The sequence below is a fragment of the Lissotriton helveticus genome, chromosome 5_1 (assembly GCF_964261635.1).
Source record: "Lissotriton helveticus chromosome 5_1, aLisHel1.1, whole genome shotgun sequence".
Taxonomy (NCBI): Eukaryota; Metazoa; Chordata; class Amphibia; order Caudata; family Salamandridae; genus Lissotriton; species Lissotriton helveticus.
In genome coordinates this window covers 53951052-53976038 of record NC_136065.1, presented here as the reverse complement: position 1 = coordinate 53976038, position 24987 = coordinate 53951052, and the positions used below count along the sequence as shown (strand labels likewise).

At 53.4% G+C, this 24987-nt stretch overlaps 1 protein-coding gene and 2 long non-coding RNA genes across 3 annotated transcripts in view; 1 reads left to right on the top strand and 2 right to left on the bottom strand.

Annotated features, from left to right (window-relative positions):
- Positions 1–13824, bottom strand: part of LOC144752377 (cell adhesion molecule CEACAM3-like) — a 114716-nt gene extending 100892 nt beyond the window's left edge. The window contains exon 1 of the mRNA XM_078640313.1: positions 13715–13824. Within this exon, the coding sequence (XP_078496439.1) occupies positions 13715–13748 (34 nt within the window). The 5' untranslated portion in view covers positions 13749–13824. The remainder of the gene's footprint in view (positions 1–13714) is intronic.
- LOC144752944 (uncharacterized) lies at positions 211–591 on the bottom strand. Its single transcript, XR_013594151.1, has 3 exons — positions 522–591; positions 345–425; positions 211–251 (listed from the first exon to the last, which is right to left on the bottom strand). It is a non-coding gene; the product is annotated as an uncharacterized LOC144752944 (long non-coding RNA).
- Positions 1102–1495, top strand: LOC144752943 (uncharacterized). Its single transcript, XR_013594150.1, has 3 exons — positions 1102–1184; positions 1281–1361; positions 1455–1495. It is a non-coding gene; the product is annotated as an uncharacterized LOC144752943 (long non-coding RNA).
- Positions 13825–24987: the final 11163 nt, after the last annotated feature.

Genomic DNA, 24987 nt, shown 5'->3' with positions numbered 1-24987 from the left:
ATCAGTCTCCGGGCAGTTAGGTAACAAAAACAGTTTGTACCTTGTGTGATTACTGCCCACAGTTAATCATGGATTGGAAGGAATGTCGTCTGTGCTTGGTGGCCTGCACTGCAACAAAGTAATAGAGTCAATGAGCGTTGGCCGAATGCGCAGGAAAGGGAGGTTGGAAAAACATCTGTTACTCAGTTACCTGCGTTTATGTGGAAGCCGGGCCACATCTATGCCGCTAATGGTGAAGTTCTTTTAGTTTTCTGGAAAGAAGGCGGTGGAGTGCGTCTTAGTACACTGTTTATTCACCAATTAAATAATCGCATGAGCCCCTTGATATTCAGGAAGGCACTTACTTGGACGTTGGTCCGCAAAAACCTCAAGGTGGGTTCTGTTATGTGGCCCCTGTTCCACCATGCAGAGAGACAGTTGTACCTCTGTTGGGAAAAGCGGAGGGCACCATGTTACCGCTTTGCTATTTGATTCAATTTCAAGCGCTAGTCGCGTTTAGATTAAGAAATTGAGCTACTTACTTGGACAAAAATTCGCGGTACCCACAATGGGGGCTCTGTTACGAGTTCTTCACCAAGCGCTCGAATCAATATCTGCAGGGGAATGGGAGGGGGATGCATTACCGCATTGACTTGTGGCGGGCCAATCAGGCGGAAGTGTTTGGATTGACCCTAAACACTTCCGTGACGTTGATACAATGTTGTTGCGCAAAGAGGCGTATCTAATCCTAAAGTTTGACAGTGTAAATAAGGGTCTTAATAGCCTCAGTGAAATCAATAGAGCATAATCATTTTGTGCATGCTGTTGGACACTACATGTCCCATAATGCACCTTATTGGTCAGCCAAAACCTGAATTCATGTTTCACACTACAGGTCCCAGCATGCCCCATTACTAGGTCTTCCGCCTGATTGGCCCGCCACAAGTTCGATGGTTTGGCCACCTGACCGGCGACGCCCAGAGACATTCACATCTCTGAGACACCGCTGTGGAGCAAGTATGCTTGATCGGAATTGACACTGTGGTAAGCATGGAAGCAGCCGTTCCCGAAAACTGTTCATTTAATATTGACATGTCAATGCGGTAATGCATCCCCCTCCCATTCCCCTGCAGATATTGATTCGAGCGCTTGGTGAAGAACTCGTAACAGAGCCCCCATTGTGGGTACCGCGAATTTTTGTCCAAGTAAGTAGCTCAATTTCTTAATCTAAACGCGACTAGCGCTTGAAATTGAATCAAATAGCAAAGCGGTAACATGGTGCCCTCCGCTTTTCCCAACAGAGGTACAACTGTCTCTCTGCATGGTGGAACAGGGGCCACATAACAGAACCCACCTTGAGGTTTTTGCGGACCAACGTCCAAGTAAGTGCCTTCCTGAATATCAAGGGGCTCATGCGATTATTTAATTGGTGAATAAACAGTGTACTAAGACGCACTCCACCGCCTTCTTTCCAGAAAACTAAAAGAACTTCACCATTAGCGGCATAGATGTGGCCCGGCTTCCACATAAACGCAGGTAACTGAGTAACAGATGTTTTTCCAACCTCCCTTTCCTGCGCATTCGGCCAACGCTCATTGACTCTATTACTTTGTTGCAGTGCAGGCCACCAAGCACAGACGACATTCCTTCCAATCCATGATTAACTGTGGGCAGTAATCACACAAGGTACAAACTGTTTTTGTTACCTAACTGCCCGGAGACTGATGGTTAGAAGTCGCGCTAGATAGTAAAATTTTGCTTTTGTTTTTTATTTTAAATAGTGCCCATGGACTAGATAGAATCTGCCCTGATGAGAATCCTGCAAGCTGCGAATCAGGATTCGAAACGCGTCGGCAGTCGTTTTTTTTCAAAATTGCCATTTATTGCGGAAACTGCTTTTGGTTCCTGAAATCCATTTGAATAGCTCCTATTCAGGCTCTGTGAGCATAACAACTGTTTCAAATGATGTTTCTCACTTTCTCTCTGGGTTTCTAGACATTTACAAAGAGCCCTAGTTTCACAAACGTAAAAAGTTTTTTATGGTCCATGTATTCAATGTGATGTTGGCATTTGTGAATAAGTTAATGTTTTTATAATTGTTCACCATTTTGTTGGGTATTGCACTTTTGAATTTGATTTATTTGTGAATGTATATATGACTCAACCATGAGGTTGATAGTGATCTGAGTTCTGCTTATTGTGATTCTCTCTCTTTTTGTAAACTGAGTATTCAATTGACAAACATAAAATGTTTTGTGTAAACTAACAATTTGTGGTTTACTCGTACCGGAAGTCAGTTTGTACTTTAATTAACTTGGGGGCATAGGCAATCATTTCTATGTTCATAGTCCTGAGTACATCACGGGCAGCTCCAGGGTCTAAGGAACACCCACACACCCTCACTCCCCCACCGCCTACAATATCCAAAGTTGGCAACGCAATACTAGCCTCGAACACTGGGTACCAAAAATCCCCCCACTTGGGCTGTCTGACCTCTGGCCTCACACTACTAGCCTAGAACACTGGGAGCCAAAGCTCCTCCCACTTGGGCTGTCTGACCTCTAGCCTCGAACACTGGGAACCAAAGCTCCTCCCACTTGGGCTGTCTGACCTCTGCCCTCACACTACTAGCCTCGAACACTGGGAACCAGAGCTCCTCCCACTTGGGCTGTCTGACCTCTGGCCTCACATTACTAGCCTCAAACACTGGGAACCAGAGCTCCTCCCACTTGGGCTGTCTGACCTCTGGCCTCACACTACTAGCCTCGAACACTGGGAACCAGAGCTCCTCCCACTTGGGCTGTCTGACCTCTGGCCTCACACTACTCGCCTAGAACACTGGGTGCCAAAAAATCCCCCCACTTGGGCTGTCTGACCTCTGGCCTCACACTACTAGCCTCGAACACTGGGAACCAGAGCTCCTCCCACTTGGGCTGTCTGACCTCTGGCCTCACACTACTAGTCTCGAACACTGGGAACCAGAGCTCCTCCCACTTGGGCTGTCTGACCTCTGGCCTCACACTACTAGCCTCGAACACTGGGAACCAGAGCTCCTCCCACTTGGGCTGTCTGACCTCTGGCCTCACACTACTAGCCTCGAACACTGAGAGCCAAAGCTCCTCCCACTTGGGCTGTCTGACCTCTGGCCTCACACTACAAGCCTCGAACACTGAGAGCCAAAGCTCCTCCCACTTGGGCTGTCTGACCTCTGGCCTCACACTACTAGCCTCGAACACTGGGAACCAGAGCTCCTCCCACTTGGGCTGTCTGACCTCTGGCCTCACACTACTAGCCTCGAACACTGGGAACCAGAGCTCCTCCCACTTGGGCTGTCTGACCTCTGGCCTCACACTACAATCCTCGAACACTTAGGAACCAGATCTCCTCCCACTTGGGTTGTCTGACCTTTGGCCTCACACTACAATCCTCGAACACTTAGAGCCAAAGCTCCTCCCACATGTGCTGTATGACCTCTGGCCTCACAATACTAGCCTCGAACACTGGGAACCAGAGCTCCTCCCACTTGGCCTGTCTGACCTCTGGCCTCACACTACTAGCCTCGAACACTGAAAGCCAAAGCTCCTCACACTTGGGCTGTCTGACCTCTGGCCTCACACTACTAGCCTCAAACACTGAGAGCCAAAGCTCCTCCCACTTGGGCTGTCTGACCTCTGGCCTCACACTACTAGCCTCGAACACTGAAAGCCAAAGCTCCTCCCACTTGGCCTGTCTGACCTCTGGCCTCACACTACTAGCCTCAAACACTGAGAGCCAAAGCTCCTCCCACTTGGGCTGTCTGACCTCTGGCCTCACACTACTAGCCTCGAACACTGGGAACCAGAGCTCCTCCCACTTGGGCTGTCTGACCTCTGGCCTCACACTACTCGCCTCGAACACTGGGTGCCAAAGCTCCTCCCACTTGGGCTGTCTGACCTCTGGCCTCACACTACTAGCCTCGAACACTGGGAAGCAGAGCTCCTCCCACTTGAGCTGTCTGACGTCTGGCCTCACACTACTAGCCTCGAACACTGGGAGTCAAAGCTCCTCCCACTTGGGCTGTCTGACCTCTGGCCTCACACTACTCGCCTAGAACACTGGGAGCAAAAGCTCCTCCCGCTTGGGCTGTCTGACCTCTGGCCTCACACTACTCGCCTCGAACACTGGGAGTCAAAGCTCCTCCCACTTGGGCTGTCTGACCTCTGGCCTCACACTACTCGCCTAGAACACTGGGAGCAAAAGCTCCTCCCGCTTGGGCTGTCTGACGTCTGGCCTCACACTACAAGCCTCGAACACTGGGAGTCAAAGCTCCTCCCACTTGGGCTGTCTGACCTCTGGCCTCCCACTACTCGCCTAGAACACTGGGAGCAAAAGCTCCTCCCGCTTGGGCTGTCTGACGTCTGGCCTCACACTACTAGCCTCGAACACTGGGAACCAGAGCTCCCCCCACTTGGGCTGTCTGACCTCTGGCCTCACACTACTCGCCTCGAACACTGGGAGTCAAAGCTCCTCCCACTTGGGCTGTCTGACGTCTGGCCTCACACTACTAGCCTCGAACACTGGGAACCAGAGCTCCCCCCACTTGGGCTGTCTGACCTCTGGCCTCACACTACTCGCCTCGAACACTGGGAGTCAAAGCTCCTCCCACTTGGGCTGTCTGACGTCTGGCCTCACACTACTAGCCTCGAACACTGGGAACCAGAGCTCCCCCCACTTGGGCTGTCTGACCTCTGGCCTCACACTACTCGCCTCGAACACTGGGAGTCAAAGCTCCTCCCACTTGGGCTGTCTGACCTCTGGCCTCAAACTACTAGCCTCGAACACTGGGAGCCAGAGCTCCTCCCACTTGGGCTGTCTGACCTCTGGCCTCACACTACTCGCCTCGAACACTGGGTGCTAAAGCTCCTCCCACTTGGGCTGTCTGACCTCTGGCCTCACACTACTAGCCTCGAACACTGGGAACCAGAGCTCCTCCCACTTGGGCTGTCTGATGTCTGGCCTCACACTACTCGCCTCGAACACTGGGAGTCAAAGCTCCTCCCACATGGGCTGTCTGACCTCTGGCCTCACACTACTCGCCTCGAACACTGGGTGCCAAAGCTCCTCCCACATGGGCTGTCTGACCTCTGGCCTCACACTACTAGCCTCGAACACTGAGAGTCAAAGCTCCTCCCACTTGGGCTGTCTGACCTCTAGTCTCGAACACTGGGAGCCAGAGCTCCTCCCACATGGGCTGTATGTATTAATTGCTAGGCATTTGTGGGAAAACAGACTTTACAGTGAGATTTTTACCAAGATGTGCCTTCACCAGCATTTATTATATATATATATAAACAATGCTTTTAATGCAGGAATTGGGTCATTCCAACCTACGAAGGTTTTTGAAATAATCATATGCACTTCCATGGACAACAAATCCCAGAATGCTTTGTAATGAATAGCGCAACCAAGCGAAGCCCACTTAGGGTGATTTAACCAATAAAAAGGCATTTTGAAAGGAAGTGAAATCTGGGATGCCTTTTTTCTGAAGCCCATGAAGAAGAGGCGTTTAGCCTCGAAACGCGTCGGCATGAAGACACACTATGGCACAAGTGAGATGCAGGCTACAATGAGGTTTGAAAATTGCCGGATGGCCAGGGGTGTTGTTGAGTGCGCTCTCAAAGCTGGGCAATTTGTGGAAAATATATATATATAAATAAACAATGCGTGGTCAAGGCATACGTTGTAAAAGCATATGCTTTCTAAAAATGTGATAAAAAAGGGGATGATGGACGGAGCGTTTGAGCGAATCAAACACTCACCCCCAGTCAAGTGATCTGGGTTTAATCCACCACCATTCTTTAGCCCACTCAGCCACCCCATTTCAGACATGGCTATATAAAAATCAGTCCGACCCTGTGCCTCATGGGAACAGTACAGCCCGAACTGCCAAGCCATGTCTTCCATGGACCGGAAACAAGCATCCTGGGACCAGTTTCGGATTCATAATCCTCATCAGCCAGGCTATCTTGAATCCAGTGGCCAAGTGAGCAATGGACTCACGTCTGAGCATACCCTGCCACACTTACGGCGAACAAAGCGATACAAAAGGGGATGATGGACGGAGCGTTTGAGCGAATCAAACACTCACCCCCAGTCAAGTGATCTGGGTTTAATCCACCACCATTCTTTAGCCCACTCAGCCACCCCATTTCAGACATGGCTATATGCAAATCAGTCCGACCCTGTGCCTCATGGGAACAGTACAGCCCGAACTGCCAATGCCATGTCTTCCATGGACCGGAAACAAGCATCCTGGGACCGGTTTCGGATTCATAATCCTCATCAGCCAGGCTATCTTGAATCCAGTGGCCAACTGAGCAAGGGACTCACGTCTGAGCATACCCTGCCACACTTAGGGCGAACAAAGCGATACAAAAGGGGATGATGGACGGAGCGTTTGAGCGAATCAAACACTCACTCCCAGTCAAGTGATCTGGGTTTAATCCACCACCATTCTTTAGCCCACTCAGCCACCCCATTTCAGACATGGCTATATGCTAATCAGTCCGGCCCTGTGCCTCATGGGAACAGTACAGCCCGAACTGCCAAGCCATGTCTTCCATGGACCGGAAACAAGCATCCTGGGACCGGTTTCGGATTCATCATCCTCATCATCCAGGCTATCTTGAATCCAGTGGCCAAGTGAGCAAGGGACTCACGTCTGAGCATACCCTGCCACACTTAGGGCGAACAAAGCGATACAAAAGGGGATGATGGACGGAGCGTTTGAGCGAATCAAACACTCACCCCCAGTAAAGTGATCTGGGTTTAATCCACCACCATTCTTTAGCCCACTCAGCCACCCCATTTAAGACATGGCTATATAAAAATCAGTCCGACCCTGTGCCTCATGGGAACAGTACAGCCCGAACTGCCAAGCCATGTCTTCCATGGACCGGAAACAGGCATCCTGGGACCGGTTTCGGATTCATAATCCTCATCAGCCAGGCTATCTTGAATCCAGTGGCCAAGTGAGCAAGGGACTCATGTCTGAGCATACCCTGCCACACTTAGGGCGAACAAAGCGATACAAAAGGGGATGATGGACGGAGCGTTTGAGCGAATCAAACACTCACCCCCAGTCAAGTGATCTGGGTTTAATCCACCACCATTCTTTAGCCCACTCAGCCACCCCATTTCAGACATGGCTATATGCAAATCAGTCCGACCCTGTGCCTCATGGGAACAGTACAGCCCGAACTGCCAAGCCATGTCTTCCATGGACCCGAAACAAGCATCCTGGGACCGGTTTCGGATTCATAATCCTCATCAGCCAGGCTATCTTGAATCCAGTGGCCAAGTGAGCAAGGGACTCACGTCTGAGCATACCCTGCCACACTTAGGGCGAACAAAGCGATACAAAAGGGGATGATGGACGGAGCGTTTGAGCGAATCAAACACTCACCCCCAGTCAAGTGATCTGGGTTTAATCCACCACCATTCTTTAGCTCACTCAGCCACCCCATTTCAGACATGGCTATATGCAAATCAGTCCGACCCTGTGCCTCATGGGAACAGTACAGCCCGAACTGCCAAGCCATGTCTTCCATGGACCAGAAACAAGCATCCTGGGACCGGTTTCGGATTCATAATCCTCATCAGCCAGGCTATCTTGAATCCAGTGGCCAAGTGAGCAAGGGACTCACGTCTGAGCATACCCTGCCACACTTAGGGCGAACAAAGCGATACAAAAGGGGATGATGGACGGAGCGTTTGAGCGAATCAAACACTCACCCCCAGTCAAGTGATCTGGGTTTAATCCACCACCATTCTTTAGCCCACTCAGCCACCCCATTTCAGACATGGCTATATGCAAATCAGTCCGACCCTGTGCCTCATGGGAACAGTACAGCCCGAACTGCCAAGCCATGCCTTCCATGGACCCGAAACAAGCATCCTGGGACCGGTTTCGGATTCATAATCCTCATCAGCCAGGCTATCTTGAATCCAGTGGCCAAGCGAGCAAGGGACTCACGTCTGAGCATACCCTGCCACACTTAGGGCGAACAAAGCGATACAAAAGTGTGGCAGGGTATGCTCAGACGTGAGTCCCTTGTTCACTTGTTCACTTGGCCACTGGCCACTGGATTCAAGATAGCCTGGCTGATGAGGATTATAAATCCGAAACCGGTCCCAGGATGCTTGTTTCCGGTCCAGGGAAGGCATGGCTTGGCAGTTCGGGCTGGACTGTTCCCATAAGGCACAGGGTCAGACTGATTTGCATATAGCCATGTCTGAACTGGGGTGGCTGAGTGAACTAAAGAATGGTGATGGATTAAACCCAGATCAGTTGACTGGGGGTGAGTGTTTGATTTGTTTAAGCGCTCCGTCCATCATCCTCTTTTGTATCGCTTCTAAAGAATGTGGGCTAAAAAATGCGTTGTACAGGTATGCAGAGTATTCCCTGCCTCAATCAACCGTATTTGTGTCCAGTACCCTTGTATGCAGTACTCACAGAGTATGGCTGAGTCCACTACCCCTATATGTATCAGTCAATGGGTATTTCTGTGTCTATGAACCCCTGGATGCATCACTCACATGGTATGTTCCTCCTGTCCGATTACGTGGTGCAAAGACCCACCGCTGGTTGTGAAGCCCTATATAAATACAGTCCAAACAAGTTCCCTCCCCCGCAATGCACCCCAGTCAAGAGTCCCACAGCCAGGCCTGAGCTCTAGCAATGCACCCCAGGTCCAGAGTCCTGGAGCCAGGCCTGAGCTCTATCAATGCACCCCAGGTCCAGAGTCAGGGAGCCAGGCCTGAGCTCTATCAATGCACCCCAGGTCCAGAGTCAGGGAGCCAGGCCTGAGCTCTATCAATGCACCCCAGGTCCAGAGTCCTGCAGCAAGGCCTGAGCTCTATCAATGCACCCCAGGTCCAGAGTCCTGGAGCCAGGCCTGAGCTCTATCAATGCACCCCAGGTCCAGAGTCCTGGAGCCGGGCCTGAGCTCTATCAATGCACCCCGGGTCCAGAGTCCCACAGCCAGACCTGAGCTCTATCAATGCACCCCAGGTCCATAGTCCTGGAGCCAGGCCTTAGCTCTATCAATGCACCCCAGGTCCAGAGTCCTGGAGCCAGGCCTGAGCTCTAGCAATGCACCCCAGGTTCAGAGTCCTGGAGCCAGGCCTGAGCTCTATCAATGCACCCCAGGTCCAGAGTCCTGGAGCCAGGCCTGAGCTCTATCAATGCACCCCAGGTCCAGAGTCCAGGAGCCAGGCCTGAGCTCTATCAATGCACCCCAGGTCCAGAGTCCTGCAGCAAGGCCTGAGCTCTATCAATGCACCTCAGGTCCAGAGTCCAGGAGCCAGGCCTGAGCTCTAGCAATGCACCCCAGGTCCAGAGTCCTGGAGCCAGGCCTGAGCTCTATCAATGCACCCCAGGTCCAGAGTCCTGGAGCCAGGCCTGAGCTCTATCAATGCACCCCAGGTCCAGAGTCAGGGAGCCAGGCCTGAGCTCTATCAATGCACCCCAGGTCCAGAGTCCTGCAGCAAGGCCTGAGCTCTATCAATGCACCCCAGGTCCAGAGTCCTGGAGCCAGGCCTGAGCTCTATCAATGCACCCCAGGTCCAGAGTCCTGGAGCCGGGCCTGAGCTCAATCAATGCACCCCAGGTCCTGAGTCCTGCGCAGGCCTGAGCTCTAGCAATGCACCCCAAGTCCAGAGTCCTGGATCCAGGCCTGAGCTCTACCAATGCACCCCAGGTCCAGAGTCCAGGGGCCAGGCCTGAGCTCTATCAATGCACCACAGGTCCAGAGTCCTGGAGCCAGGCCTGAGCTCTATCAATGCACCCCAGGTCCAGAGTCCTAGAGCCAGGCGTGAGCTCTATCAATGCACCCCAGTCAAGAGTCCCACAGCCAGGCCTGAGCTCTAGCAATGCACCCCAGGTTCAGAGTCCTGGAGCCAGGCCTGAGCTCTATCAATGCACCCCAGGTCCAGAGTCCTGGAGCCAGGCCTGAGCTCTATCAATGCACCCCAGGTCCAGAGTCCTGCAGCAAGGCCTGAGCTCTATCAATGCACCCCAGGTCCAGAGTCCAGGAGCCAGGCCTGAGCTCTATCAATGCACCCCAGGTCCAGAGTCCAGGAGCCAGGCCTGAGCTCTATCAATGCACCCCAGGTCCAGAGCCCTGCAGCTGCTAGGCCTGACCTCTATCAATGCACCCAGCGTCCATAGTCGTGGGTGGAGCCAGGTCTGAGCTCTATCAATGCACCCCAGGTCCAGAGTCCCGCAGCCAGGTCTGAGCTCCATCAATGCACCCCAGGTCCAGAGTCCTGCAGCAAGGCCTGAGCTCTATCAATGAACCCCAGGTCCAGAGTCCTGGAGCCAGGCCTGAGCTCTATCAATGCACCCCAGGTCCAGAGTCCTGGAGCCAGGTCTTAGCTCTATCAATGCACCCCAGGTCCAGAGTCCTGGAGTCAGGTCTGAGCTCTATCAATGCACCCCAGGTCCAGAGTCCCTCAGCCAGGCCTGAGCTCTATCAATGCACCCCAGGTCCAGAGTCCTGGAGCCAGGTCTTAGCTCTATCAATGCACCCCAGGTCCAGAGTCCTGGAGCCAGGCTTGAGCTCTATCAATGCACCCCGGGTCCAGAGTCCCACAGCCAGGCCTGAGCTCTATCAATGCACCCCAGGTCCAGAGTCCCTCAGCCAGGCCTGAGCTCTATCAATGCACCCCAGGTCCAGAGTCCTGCATCAAGGCCTGAGCTCTATCAATGAAACCCAGGTCCAGAGTCCTGGAGCCAGGCCTGAGCTCTATCAATGCACCCCAGGTCCAGAGTCCTGGAGCCAGGTCTTAGCTCAATCAATGCACCCCAGGTCCAGAGTCCTGGAGTCAGGTCTGAGCTCTATCAATGCACCCCAGGTCCAGAGTCCCTCAGCCAGGCCTGAGCTCTATCAATGCACCCCAGGTCCAGAGTCCCTCAGCCAGGCCTGAGCTCTATCAATGCACCCCAGGTCCAGAGTCCTGGAGCCAGGCCTGAGCTCTATCAATGCACCCCAGGTCCAGAGTCCCACAGCCAGGCCTGAGCTCTAGCAATGCACCCCAGGTCCAGAGTCCTGGAGTCAGGTCTGAGCTCTATCAATGCACCCCAGGTCCAGAGTCCTGGAGCCAGGACTGAGCTCTATCAATGCACCCCAGGGCCAGAGTCCAGGAGCCAGGCCTGAGCTCTATCAATGCACCCCAGGTCCAGAGTCCTGCAGCCAGGCCTGAGCTCTATCAATGCACCCCAGGTCCAGAGTCCTGGAGCCAGGATTGAGCTCTATCAATGCACCCCAGGTCCAGAGTCCTGGAGCCAGGCCTGAGCTCTATCAATGCACCCCAGGTCCAGAGCCATGCAGCAGGCCTGAGCTCTATCAATGCACCCCAGGTCCAGAGTCCTGGAGCCAGGCCTGAGCTATATCAATGCACCCCAGGTCCAGAGTCCAGGAGCCAGGCCTGAGCTCTATCAATGCACCCCAGGTCCAGAGTCCTGCAGCCAGGCCTGAGCTCTATCAATGCACTCCAGGTCCAGAGTCCTGGAGCCAGGCCTGAGCTCTATCAATGCACCCCAGGTCCAGAGTCCTGGAGACAGAACTGAGCTCTATCAATGCACCCCAGGTCCAGAGTCCAGGAGCCAGGCCTGAGCTCTATCAATGCACCCCAGGTCCAGAGTCCCTCAGCCAGGCCTGAGCTCTATCAATGCACCCCAGGTCCAGAGTCCTGGAGCCAGGCCTGAGCTCTATCAATGCACCCCAGGTCCAGAGTACTGGAGCCAGGCCTGAGCTCTATCAATGCACCCCAGGTCCAGAATCCTGGAGCCGGGCCTGAGCTCTATCAATGCACCCCAGGTCCAGAGTCCTGGAGCCAGGCTTGAGCTCTATCAATGCACCCCAGGTCCAGAGTCCTGGAGCCAGGCCTGAGCTCTATCAATGCACCCAAGGTCCAGGCTCCTGGAGCCAGGCCTGAACTCTATCAATGCACCCCAGGTCCAGAGTCCTGGAGCCAGGTCTTAGCTCTAGCAATGCACCCCAGGTCCAGAGTCCTGGAGCCAGGCCTGAGCTCTAGCAATGCACCCCAGGTCCAGAGTCCTGGAGCCAGGCCTGAGCTCTATCAATGCACCCCAGGTCCAGAGTCCTGGAGCCAGGCCTGAGCTCTATCAATGCACCCCAGGTCCAGAGTCCTGGAGCCAGGCCTGAGCTCTATCAATGCACCCCAGGTCCAGAGTCCTGGAGCCAGGCCTGAGCTCTATCAATGCACCCCAGGTCCAGAGGCCTGCAGCCAGACCTGAGCTCTATCAATGCACCCCAGGTCCAGAGTCCTGCAGCCAGGCCTGAGCTCCATCAATGCACCCCAGGTCCCGAGTCCTGGAGCCAGGCCTGACCTCTAGCAATGCACCCCAGGTCCAGAGTCCAGGAGCCAGGCCTGAGCTCTAGCAATGCACCCCAGGTCCAGAGTCCTGGAGCCAGGCCTGAGCTCTATCAATGCACCCCAGGTCCAGAGTCCTGGAGCCAGGCCTGAGCTCTATCAATGCACCCCAGGTCCAGAGTCCTGGAGCCAGGCCTGAGCTCTATCAATGCACCCCAGGTCCAGAGTCCTGGAGCCAGGCCTGAGCTCTATCAATGCACCCCAGGTCCAGAGGCCTGCAGCCAGACCTGAGCTCTATCAATGCACCCCAGGTCCAGAGTCCTGCAGCCAGGCCTGAGCTCCATCAATGCACCCCAGGTCCCGAGTCCTGGAGCCAGGCCTGACCTCTAGCAATGCACCCCAGGTCCAGAGTCCAGGAGCCAGGCCTGAGCTCTAGCAATGCACCCCAGGTCCAGAGTCCTGGAGCCAGGCCTGAGCTCCATCAATGCACCCCAGGTCCTGAGTCCTGGAGCCGGGCCTGAGCTCTAGCAATGCACCCCAGGTCCAGAGTCCTGGAGCCAGGCCTGAGCTCCATCAATGCACCCCAGGTCCAGAGTCCTGGAGCCAGGACTGAGCTCTATCAATGCACCCCAGGTCCAGAGTCCAGGAGCTAGGCCTGAGCTCTATCAATGCACCCCAGGTCCAGAGTCCTGCAGCCAGGCCTGAGCTCTATCAATGCACCCCAGGTCCAGAGTCCTTGAGCCAGGCCTGAGCTCTAGCAATGCACCCCAGGTCCAGAGTCCTGGAGCCAGGCCTGAGCTCTATCAATGCACCCCAGGTCCAGAGTCCTGCAGCCAGGCCTGAGCTCTATCAATGCACCCCAGGTCCAGAGTCCTTGAGCCAGGCCTGAGCTCTAGCAATGCACCCCAGGTCCAGAGTCCTGGAGCCAGGCCTGAGCTCTAGCAATGCACCCCAGGTCCAGAGTCCTGGGGCCTGAGCTCCAGCAGTGTTCCGGGGTCCTGAGCTGCCTTACAGCCTGGCCACAGCGCATTACACATAGGGCCACCAATGCACTACAGTCTGTTGTTCCAACTCTACCTCTGGACCAGAGCCCCGACTCTCTCTGAGACACCTCTCTCCTGCTCTATGAAGGGCTGTAATTTCTTAATACCTACACAGGTCTCACGCAGATGAGGATTCTTAATGTCCTGAAAATCACAAGCCTCGCTCACCCATCCCAAGACAGCCAGACAAACAGACACACACATCACATTTACACACACACCACAGACACACACACACACAAGGCTCAAAATGCAATACCTGAGGCCTTCCCAAGCGGCTAGAAATAGAAGTTGTAAGAAGATTCTTGACTTACCGGCCAAGGCGCAGAAAAGCAAAATTGTCAGCATTTTTCCTCAGTGATGGTTTGGAGGACAGACAAGCAAGAGACAGACAGCAGCGACTCCGAGGTGTGAAAGAGATGAGAATAACAAGGCAAAAGCCCGAGACTGGAGACAGTTCAACACCTTGATGAGAAGCAGAGAGGAGTAGACCGGCACGACACTGGGCAGAGGCAGGATGTGGTCAGGGCCGAGCCACACCGTGTGATCTTAGGGTCTCTGCTCCACCCAGGAAGAGGTGGCCGGTTCACACTAGATGTAGGAGGCTGGCCACGTCACTCGCAGGTGACCACGGAGAGGACAGCCTCTTAGAGAGGGTGAAAGCAAGTATCTCTTCTGTGGCCACCACAGGGAAATCCAGTCTGAAGGGGGGACCGTTGGCTCTGGGGACAGCAGGGGGCCACACCTGCTGGGGGGACAGCAGGGGGCCACACCTGGTGGGGGGACAGCAGGCTCTAGGGGCAGCAGGGGGCCACACCTGGTGGGGGGACAGCAGGCTCTAGGGGCAGCAGGGGGCCACACCTGGTGGGGGGACAGCAGGCTCTAAGGGCAGCAGGGGGCCACACCTGGTGGGGGGACAGCAGGCTCTAGGGGCAGCAGGGGGCCACACCTGGTGTAGGGACAGCAGGAGGCCACACCTGGTGTGGGGACAGCAGGAGGCCACACCTGGTGTGGGGACAGCAGGGGGCCACACCTGGTGGGGGGACAGCAGGCTCTAAGGGCAGCAGGAGGCCACACCTGGTGGGGGGACAGCAGGGGGCCACACCTGGTGGGGGGACAGCAGGCTCTAAGGGCAGCAGGAGGCCACACCTGGTGTGGGGACAGCAGGCTCTAGGGACAGCAGGAGGCCACACCTGGTGGGGGGACAGCAGGCTCTAGGGACAGCAGGAGGCCACACCTGGTGGGGGGACAGCAGGGGGCCACACCTGGTGGGGGGACAGCAGGCTCTAGGGACAGCAGGAGGCCACACCTGGTGGGGGGGACAGCAGGGGGCCACACCTGGTGTGGGGACAGCAGGAGGCCACACCTGGTGTGGGGACAGCAGGAGGCCACACCTGGTGGGGGGGACAGCAGGCTCTAGGGACAGCAGGAGGCCACACCTGGTGTGGGGACAGCAGGCTCTAGGGACAGCAGGAGGCCACACCTGGTGGGGGGACAGCAGGGGGCCACACCTGGTGTGGGGACAGCAGGAGGCCACACCTGGTGTGGGGACAGCAGGAGGCCACACCTGGTGGGGGGAACAGCAGGCTCTAGGGACAGCAGGAGGCCACACCTGGTGTGGGGACAGCAGGCTCTAGGGACAGCAGGAGGCCACACCTGGTGGGGGGACAGCAGGGGGCCACACCTGGTGGGGGGGACAGCAGGCTCTAGGGACAGCAGGAGGCCACACCTGGTGTGGGGACAGCAGGCTCTAGGGACAGCAGGAGGCCACACCTGGTGGGGGGACAGCAGGAGGCCACACCTGGTGGGGGGACAGCAGGGGGCCACACCTGGTGTGGGGACAGCAGGAGGCCACACCTGGTGTGGGGACAGCAGGAGGCCACACCTGGTGGGGGGAACAGCAGGCTCTAGGGACAGCAGGAGGCCACAGCTGGTGTGGGGACAGCAGGCTCTAGGGACAGCAGGAGGCCACACCTGGTGGGGGGACAGCAGGGGGCCACACCTGGTGGGGGGGACAGCAGGCTCTAGGGACAGCAGGAGGCCACACCTGGTGTGGGGACAGCAGGCTCTAGGGACAGCAGGAGGCCACACCTGGTGGGGGGACAGCAGGAGGCCACACCTGGTGGGGGGACAGCAGGGGGCCACACCTGGTGTGGGGACAGCAGGAGGCCACACCTGGTGTGGGGACAGCAGGAGGCCACACCTGGTGGGGGGAACAGCAGGCTCTAGGGACAGCAGGAGGCCACACCTGGTGTGGGGACAGCAGGCTCTAGGGACAGCAGGAGGCCACACCTGGTGGGGGGACAGCAGGAGGCCACACCTGGTGGGGGGACAGCAGGGGGCCACACCTGGTGGGGGGACAGCAGGCTCTAGGGACAGCAGGAGGCCACACCTGGTGGGGGGACAGCAGGCTCTATGGACAGCAGGAGGCCACACCTGGTGGGGGGACAGCAGGGGGCCACACCTGGTGGGGGGACAGCAGGTTCTAGGGACAGCAGGAGGCCACACCTGGTGGGGGGACAGCAGGGGGCCACACCTGGTGTGGGGACAGCAAGAGGCCACACCTGGTGTGGGGACAGCAGGCTCTAGGGACAGCAGGGGGCCACACCTGGTGGGGGAGGCACTAAGTCAGACCTGGCCCTGGGATAGCAGGATGGGAAACGTGTTGCCTCCACGAGATGTGTGCGGGAGGAGACCTTTAAGAGGCCTCACGGCTCCTACTCGCCCTCTTTCCTCCCTAGACAGAGCTCCAAATAACCCTGAACATTACTTCCCAATATTTCAGGTAAAGGGTCACCCTGTTGATACTTTTATACTTTTAGGGCGACCTAAAGAATGTTGACAATAATACAGGGCCCTGGAATTATGCGATTCTGCAACGATTGTTGCATAGTTGTAGATTTCCCACATTTGCCACATAATCCACCATCTGACGCACAATCTTCAGATTTTAACAAAAAAAGTTGTTTCTAGCTCAAGCGGTTCAAAGGTTACTAAAAACGCAGGTACATGCAGTGGAAGGCCCTATAGAAAGAATGAGTGTTCACTTTTCTGCTGCTTAGTGCTGTGTTTGGGGGTTAAACTGGTACTAATCAGGTGCAACCTAATGCCCAGAGAGTGTTAGCAAGTTTAAAGTAGATAAAATAATGCAACAATACTAGCACAACGTGTGCTGCATAACTTGCCTTTCCTTGGCACATAATTTACTCAACCCTGCAGCATATGTTGGCCCTCCCCTGCAGCATATGTTGGCCCTCCCCTGCAGCATAATAGGGCTAGAATTAATGTATTAGATTCCATTTTAAAAGGGAGAAGTGAACATAACTGCAATATATGATTTGTTTAGTATGTTCAAAGGAGCACATTTAAAAGAACTGCTATGAAAATCTGCGTATGCCATTCTGTGGGGGCACCACACATGTGACATTACAAAGTTTGAAGACCACCGGTGTATACACCTTCACACAAAAGGGCACAGACACACAGACGCACACAACACCCCCTTGTGAGTGTCACACCCAGCAATGCCTTGTTTGTCTAAATCCTGGTAGATTGGAATCCATTTTGATACTAATAAGGTTCTCATGCCTGCCTCCTGTGTGCCCTGAGTGTGTGTCACATTGAGCGTGCAGACAGAGCCTCAGAAGTGAAGCTGGGGACAGACTAAGGAGTTGTGCCCCTCCTGACCCCTGTCCTGAAGGAGGGATCTTCCCTCGTCGTGTGGGAGTTCTGAGTGGTTGGAGGTGACACAATGCACTGGGTGGCATGGACCGCCCTGGGGTCCCCACAGAAGTTTGGGTGCACCGAGGGATGTGCCATTCCCTCAGCTATGGAGACTGTAGCCGCTGCCATTGCCAGGGCCTGAGGGGGTGCCCACACCATGGGGCAGAGCCGTCAGCAGACTGTGCGGCATGCATGCCACCTCCAAGGAGGGGGTAATGCGAGGGGTCCTCAGAGCAGATGATGGGACCCTCAGGGAAGCCTATGACAGGCAGGGCTGGCCCTAAGATACAAAGCAACGTCTCTGTTAGAAATGGGGTCTCTAGTTGGCCGAATATACACCGAGTTCAAGTAGGGACCACCAATCTAGTCTGGTAAGTCAGACGCACATTAATGGATAATCTGTGTTCACCTTCTTGTAGCTTGGCACCGAGCAGTCACACATATCTAAAGAGGCAATGGGTAAAGTATTTGTGCAAAACACACATACAGCAACACAATAAAAACACCACAAAATGACTCCACACCAGGTTAGAAAAATAGATTATGATTTTTATAAATAATTCAAAACAACAAAAATCCAAATAGGACAGGTCGTGTTATTAATTTTTAAAGATTAAAAGAGTTCTAGCGCTCAAAAGTATATAGCGTTTTAGGGGTTACTTCAGGTCACCCAGGACCGGGGCAAAGTCAACAGTTCAAGCCAACCACGATACAGCACAGGTCAGGTACAAGAGCCACGCAGGCCAGGGGAACAGAATACCTTGATCCTGGTAGCAAACACGAAATGTGCTGGGGTGATGCGTCGGTAGATGTGTCGGTCACTCCCACAGTCAAGGTTTGCGTTGATTTTCCAAATGCATTAATGGCTTCGTTTCCAAAGACGAGCGTCAAAGCTGCGATGCGTTGATTCTGAAACTGATGTGCCGGGTTTCTCCACGCTGTCGAAGGGATTTCGCCATTTTCCTTCAGCGATGACAGCTGTACCATGGTTTCAGTGTTGCGTCGATGCCGATGCACCGGGTGCCCCTTCTGGCAGGCAAAGGATTCGTCAGTTGATGTGGTGGTTCTGGAGATGCTGCTCAGGTCTCAAGTGCACTGCACCATTTTTCAGGTCTCACATAGAGCAGCGCATGCGTTGCCTCTACGAGGCATCAAGTAATCAGTATTACTACTGAAATTCCACCCATTGCATTTCGCTTTGTTTTGTCGCTTGCCATTGGTGGAATCTGGCATTGCTGTTCTTATCTTGCTCATTCTTGGCTGGTGGTCCGATACATCACTTCCTTTTTCTTCTGTTTCTGGAGAAAGCAGTATCGACCAACTACAGTTAACTTACGCTGCTAGCTGTTATCTTTTTATTTAGGGACTACTTGTTTTCTTTTATGCTCGCTTTTCCACATCTGGCAGCTTCCTGCCCTTACCCGACGCTGTTTATTTATTTATGTTTAGTTTATTCATAATTAAAAGACGCTTAACCCCTTCTATGCTGATGACGGCCGGGAGCCGTCACGGCACACAGTGCTCGTGTGCTGATGACGGGTCCCGGCCGTCATGACCGCACCCGCGATCGGAATGTGCCGCATAGGCGCAGAATCGTGCCCGCGCCCCAGGGGTTAAATGATGCAGACCACGCCGAGGCTCAAACCCTGCTACAAAGTCGGTAGCATTATATGTTCAGCCACCTCCTCGCACCATTTGTATTATTTGTTGTTTAATGGCTTTGCTCCTGTCTTTGCTTCTGTCCTCCCACCGCTCTCCAACTATCAATCAGCTGCTTTACGCCAGCAGCTATTGAACTCCACCTGTCTCTCGCTCTGTTTCCAGCTCCCTGCTCTATTTAATCCGCATCCCTCTGTCTGCGCTTGTTTATCTGGGTGATGGCTTGTTTAACCCCCAAGTGGCAAGCTTTTATGTTTTTCCAGTCAATGTTTTCATTTTGCAATGGAAAGTAATTCTCACAATCTCCTTCTTTCAATGTAGATGTGTCTGTAATTTTGCTACAACGAGGGTATTTCAATCACCTCTTCTGCAAAGTATCAAGATACAAATATTGAGGCGATCTCAAAAGAACGTATTTCAGCAAAAAAATATCACTGAGGCCAACATACAGGCTGCGAGAAGTTGGTCTGGCATATGCTGTTCACCATTCTAGTGGGCACCTTGCACCAGTCCAAACGACCCCTTATTGATGGTAGGTTAAAGACAACCTTATTGAAAGCTATACTGGTGGTAGCTGTGGAGAGCAGCCTTCAGGCTAAGTCTTGATGGAATGTAAAGCAGCTTGTTTTACCAGTCTATAATCTCGTAAATGACCAAATGAAAGGAGAACCACACCAGGTATATATATGAAATATATGTATTTATTCTAAACACATCCCTCTAGTCTCTTTATGAGTCCAGAGGCAAAAGTACATACAGTAAACTTATTTAGCACACAGTAAATTAGCACAATATACGTTGAGCCCGACTGACATAGATACAACAAGGCCTAGGGCCTTTAGAACCACTGGGGCCATCAGGAACCACCGAAGGTAGTGACACAGGGGACCCACGGGGACACGTGCAGTGTCTAAACACAGCCGCGAATCACCATTAACTTCTATGAGGAAAGTCGCGGTTGGAATTTTAAAGAAAGAGGACACTTAGAAGAGGACTTGGTGCAAACCCCTTTAGAACTAGGAGGTTCTAGAGTCAACACCCACGGGAGCACCGGAGTACTCAAGTTACCTCACCCAGGGAAGCCGGGTGCATAGGTGTCTTTTCGTATCGGGTTTCGTCGTCATTTTCTATGGCGAGCTGCTGAAAAGTGCTGCTGGCGTCCAAGTGGAAAGTGTCTGGGTGGATCCAGGCCTGGATCAGAGATGTGAAGAACCTGAAAGCAGAGGGGACAGAGTCTGGGTCACTAGCCAGTGACCAGGAAGGCGGTGAGAAGATGCCCACCGAAGTCAGGTGCTTGCAGGTGAAGAAGGTGAAGCTTGAGTCTTCAGCCACTAGGACCAGGAGGCATCAACGACAACTAGGTGCTGGATTCGAGCTGTCCCACAAATGATGTTGAGTGCTGCGGTGTCGGATTCAAGATGGGACCCAACAAGCCTTGGCAACAGCAACCCACGCAGAAAGCAGAGATAGGCTTCGGTGTAGACCAGCAAGGTCTGAGAGACTCACCTCTTGGTAGGGAGTCAGGGCACATCTGGAGCAACCAGGAAAGCCCAAAGGAAAGAAAAGTTATCTCTGTGGGGATCCACTAGTCAATGGACCAGGGATCACAAAGGAGCCTCAAGCAGAAATGCTAGATGCGGGCTGACAGAACACTCGTGGAGTGTAGGACCACAATCTTCAGTGTAGATGGTGCTCTGGGCTTGGACTAAGAGTAGCCCAATGCACAACTTCGGAAAAGCTCGGGAAGTGGATGCACTAGCAAATGTACACAGTGTCCAGGAAATCCGGTTCCACGTCACTCGTGAGGGCTGCGGGTCTCAGCTTTGCTGGGATCTCGTGTCGGCCTCTGAGAAGTCTGGAAGTCTATGTCCTGAGTCGCAGATACTTCGGGGTCCGCCGGGAGCCTCGGAAATACAGACCGGCAAGATGCTTCTTGGTGCCTGCTTGAACACGGGAGACACTCCTTAACCCCAAGGGAGATTCTTCAGTCTTCTAGTCGAAATATAATGTCGAAGTTCCAGGATATATGCTGCAGAGTTTCGTCCAGGTGTAATCTAAAGTCATAAGGACTTGGTTGCTATACTAATACTAAGTTTAGGGGTTGGACTTACTCTAGAGTCCCACCTATGGGAGGACCCAGGGAGGCGGTGGTTACACCCCCCTTCCCTTTGTCCAGATTCACGCCAGAGCAGGGGCTGAGCGCCCCAGCAACTGGTTTGAACTGGGTTATGCACAGGGAGACCAAGTGTGCCCCAGGCAGTGTCTGAAAAGCATTCACTGAATGCACCACCTTACCCAGTCTGCAGTAGCAGTCCTGTGGTGCCATTTTGGAAGGCTTCCCAGGGGTGGCACAATACATGCTTCAGCCCCTGCTAGGCCTCTGGGGTACCTATGCCCTTAGTACCTAAGGTACCATATACTTGGGACTCACAAGGGTAACCCAGTAACCAATCTTGAGTATACCTAAAGTACATGGAATCAAGTTAGAGAGGAAGCAGATAGTCTGAGGCCCTGAATAGCAGGATCCCACCCAAACTAAGTCAAAAACCATCAAAACACCTGGAAAAGGGGGCGTGGCTAGGACGCCGTTCAGGATGGCTGCCTACAGGAGTGGCTCTGCCAAACTGGGACTTTCTCCGAACTTTACAAACGCTTATCTCCCTTTTTTTTCCGGAGCCTGCGACCCGTAATATGCACCGGAACGTCTGGAGTCACCAATGAGACATTTTTGAAGATACTAGCGCATCGCGCTTTATGACTTCTGCACCGCGTCTCTTCAATCAATGTCAGCCGCCATCTTAGAGAGTTGCGCGAGTGACGAACGACAGAATTAGCGCTATCAGGAATGTGCTCTACTTACGCTGGCTCCTCTGCTACTACTGGGCTCCACTTTCCTCTTAATTAATGAAGGTGTACCCCCTACTGCTTTTCAGGACGTTTTGCCTGCGCCCTATGTTTAGTTCTGCTACAAATACCTCAGGTATGCCGCCATTTTAGTTGTGGCTGCACCTCTGCTGTTATACTTCATGCATCTTGCGCATTTGCCCTGAAATCAGTCCAAGGAGTCTCATAATCAATATTCCTGCATAAACCTTTTCTCACTTGGTAGTCTTTTTTTTTCACTTTCCATTACCTGTTAATTCTGTATCAGAACTTGCTGCCCACCTGTTCAGCGATTTGCCATCGTTAGAGGCCGCTCATTTGCCTGCTGTCATTACGCTTTTGATTTCCTCAATGTACCCCACCATTTTATGCACCGCTCTGTGATAATTTCACCAGCCAACGCATTCGTCCTCTCAGAAAGCAACAGGTTACTGAATTTTTTAACAGAACGCCAAATACCCTTGTTGTTGGTTTTATTGTAAGGAGGACATTAACTCAGACCACGTTTTCTATTTGCCTTACGCACTACCATTGACTCAGTTACACCTTCTCAGTTCGACCTTCTTGTAGGAAGGTGGATATCTGACTATATGGTTACCCCAACTTTTTGCCTTGTGTTTAAGAGATTAAAGAGATTGCAGTTGGACAATGACAAAGTTTTGAGGGAGTTGGATCTGAAAGCCAGGAGCCTGGAGATTACTCCCTCTGGAGGCAGCACACCGTCGGTGCCTGTGGAAGGTAGAGTGTGCATCCTCAAAGCTGTGGTAAAGGAGTTTTTTTTAAATGATGATATTGGGCAGTGGTTCAGAGCCCATGAGGTAGCCATGTCTTCCCACCGGGTCCCTGAGAGAGATTGGGGAGCGGGGTTGTGGGGAAGGTTCCTTCGTGAGGGGCGGGACACACTGGGGGACTTGCCTTCTGAAGTCCATAACTTCTATAGCCACATGAAAGAGGCACTCATGACTATGGTTTGACCCCTGAACTCTATAGGCAGAGGCTCAGGTAGTGCAAGAAGATAGAAAGTAGTACCTGGGTAGAGTATGTGACTTTCTTTTGCAGAGCATTGGATGGTTGGGTGAAGGGTAGCAAAGTTGATGCTTATCAGGGTCTCTTTGATTTGATTGTATGGGAGCACTTGTCTGATAATTGTTTTCCAGAGCTACGCCAGCACCTGATTGATAGCAAGCTCTCCAACCAGAGGAAGCTTGCTGAGGAGGCGGACCGCTGGCTCAGCACTAGGGTCCACAAGGGTCCAGTGGGAGACTTAGCCAAAGGTGGGCAGGGTCCCCAACAGAAGAGTGGGGGGGGACAGGGGTAAACAGAAGAAGTTCCACAAAGGGCCCCAAAGTAGTCCCCAAGGGAACCCGGTGAAAGGTTCCCAGCCTCTTCCTGAGAGAAAGCCAGTGGTCCCGACAGGTAATCGTGTTCCACAGGGACCCCTGAGATGTTACAAATGTGGGAACCTGGGTGATAAGGCGAATGATACCAGGTGTCGCCTGTTTGGTAAACCAGCACCCACTGGTGCTCCGCCCCGGCAGATGGCTACTGTAGCCTTTGGGGAGCAGATTAAAGTCCAAGGTGGGTGGGGTCCTGCAGAGATGTCCCTTGTCTCTTTAGGAGACTGTGAGGTGGTCCCAGAGAACCAACTGCCCAAGAACACTAAGAAATATGGGCAGCGATTGACCATCAATGGCCAAAAGGTGGAGGCTCTTAGAGACACAGGAGCCAGTGTGACAGCTGTCAGGTGTCACCTTCGGTTTCAAGAGCAAGTTGTCCCACATGCATTCTGCTGAGTCGTTAACGCCGACAACAGAGAGTCATTGTCCAATGGCTCAGGTTCCCTTTGAGTGGGGGTGTTTCTAGTACTCTTCAGGTAGCTGTGAGGCCTGCCATGCCTGTTGACTGTTTGTTGGGGAACAATTTGGAGAGCTCTCCTTGGGAGAAGGTGGAGAAGTGTACTCACCTAAGGATGGTGGGTCTGCCTGACTGGGCGTGCGTGACCACTCGGTCAATGGCAGCCAGTAGGGGTGCTCAAGAGGACCTCTAGCCTGAGAGGGAGGTCCAGGAACCGGTTATCAAAAAGGAGGGAAAAGTACTAGGGCTTTTAACTACACCGACTCATACTTGTCTGACAGAAGCGGTCCCTGCTGCTGACTCCGAGTCCTGTGACCGCACCGGAGTTGGGCACCGCCTCGCACGCTTCGCGACACACCACCCGACTTACACCGCTGTCCGGACTGATCGACGCCAGCTCCTGAACTCGGCTCTGTCGCCGCACCGCAAGCTGCAAGCACCGTCTCACCCTGCAACGCACGCCTTGGATCCACCGACTCTTGTCAACGGGCCGCTGCCTGCACCGCATTGAGGGACAACGCGTTCTGCTACGCTTCCTTTCTGCACCGTGACAAACACCGGAACCGGCTCGCACATCCGTGCCAGCCGCCTCAAGTAAAGGTACTGTGACTGAGTGTCGACATTTAAGAGGGCCCGTACCGACGCGGTCGGCTGGATTTGCTAGACTCCGAGTTATTTTAACAACGCTGTAGCCAGAGAGGGCTACCGACTCGCACAGACCCTTGAATTAAGCCTTTTAACCAGAACTCTTGAAATCTAATAGTACTGTGGATTCTTTTTGTGGTTTATTGGTCTTGTGGTAACTCTATATAAAATATACCTATTTTTGATATACAACCTTGTGTGGTGTCCATTTGTAGTGTTGTCACTGGGATACTGAATGTGGTCACAAATGCTTAGCTTACAACTCCTCTGAGATAAAGCCTTGCTGCTCGTGCCAAGCTACCAAGGGGGACAGATCATGTGATCTTGCTAGTATCAGCATGTCTTCAAGCGCAATCTTTGGCTGGCGCAGGATGAGTTCCCTCGAGGTCTTGTTGCGGCACCCCTGGATTAGCTGCGCTCTGATCTCCTTTGGTTGGTCATCTTCGGTGCACGTGCTGGCAAGCTCCCGAAGTCGTGCGTAGAAAGTGTCCATGGACTCTCCCTCTCTTTGGCGGGCTTGTCTGAGCTTGAACCGTTCGAAATCAGGGTTCAGCCGCGGGTCAAAATGGCCATTTAACGGCTTTACCGTCGTAGTCATTTGCCGCCCCTGTGTTGGGCAAGTGCTTGAAAAGCTTGAAGATCTCGTCCCCCGTGTAATGTAAAAGCAAAGACCTCTTTACTGCGTCGCCTGACTCCCAGGTTGCGACAAAATTGTTGTTGTGGCGTTTAATCCTCATTTTCCATCGGGGCGAGGATGACGCGGGATCTTCTAATTCACTGAATGGAGGTAGGACCCCTGACGCTGCATGTTGGAACGGCATGC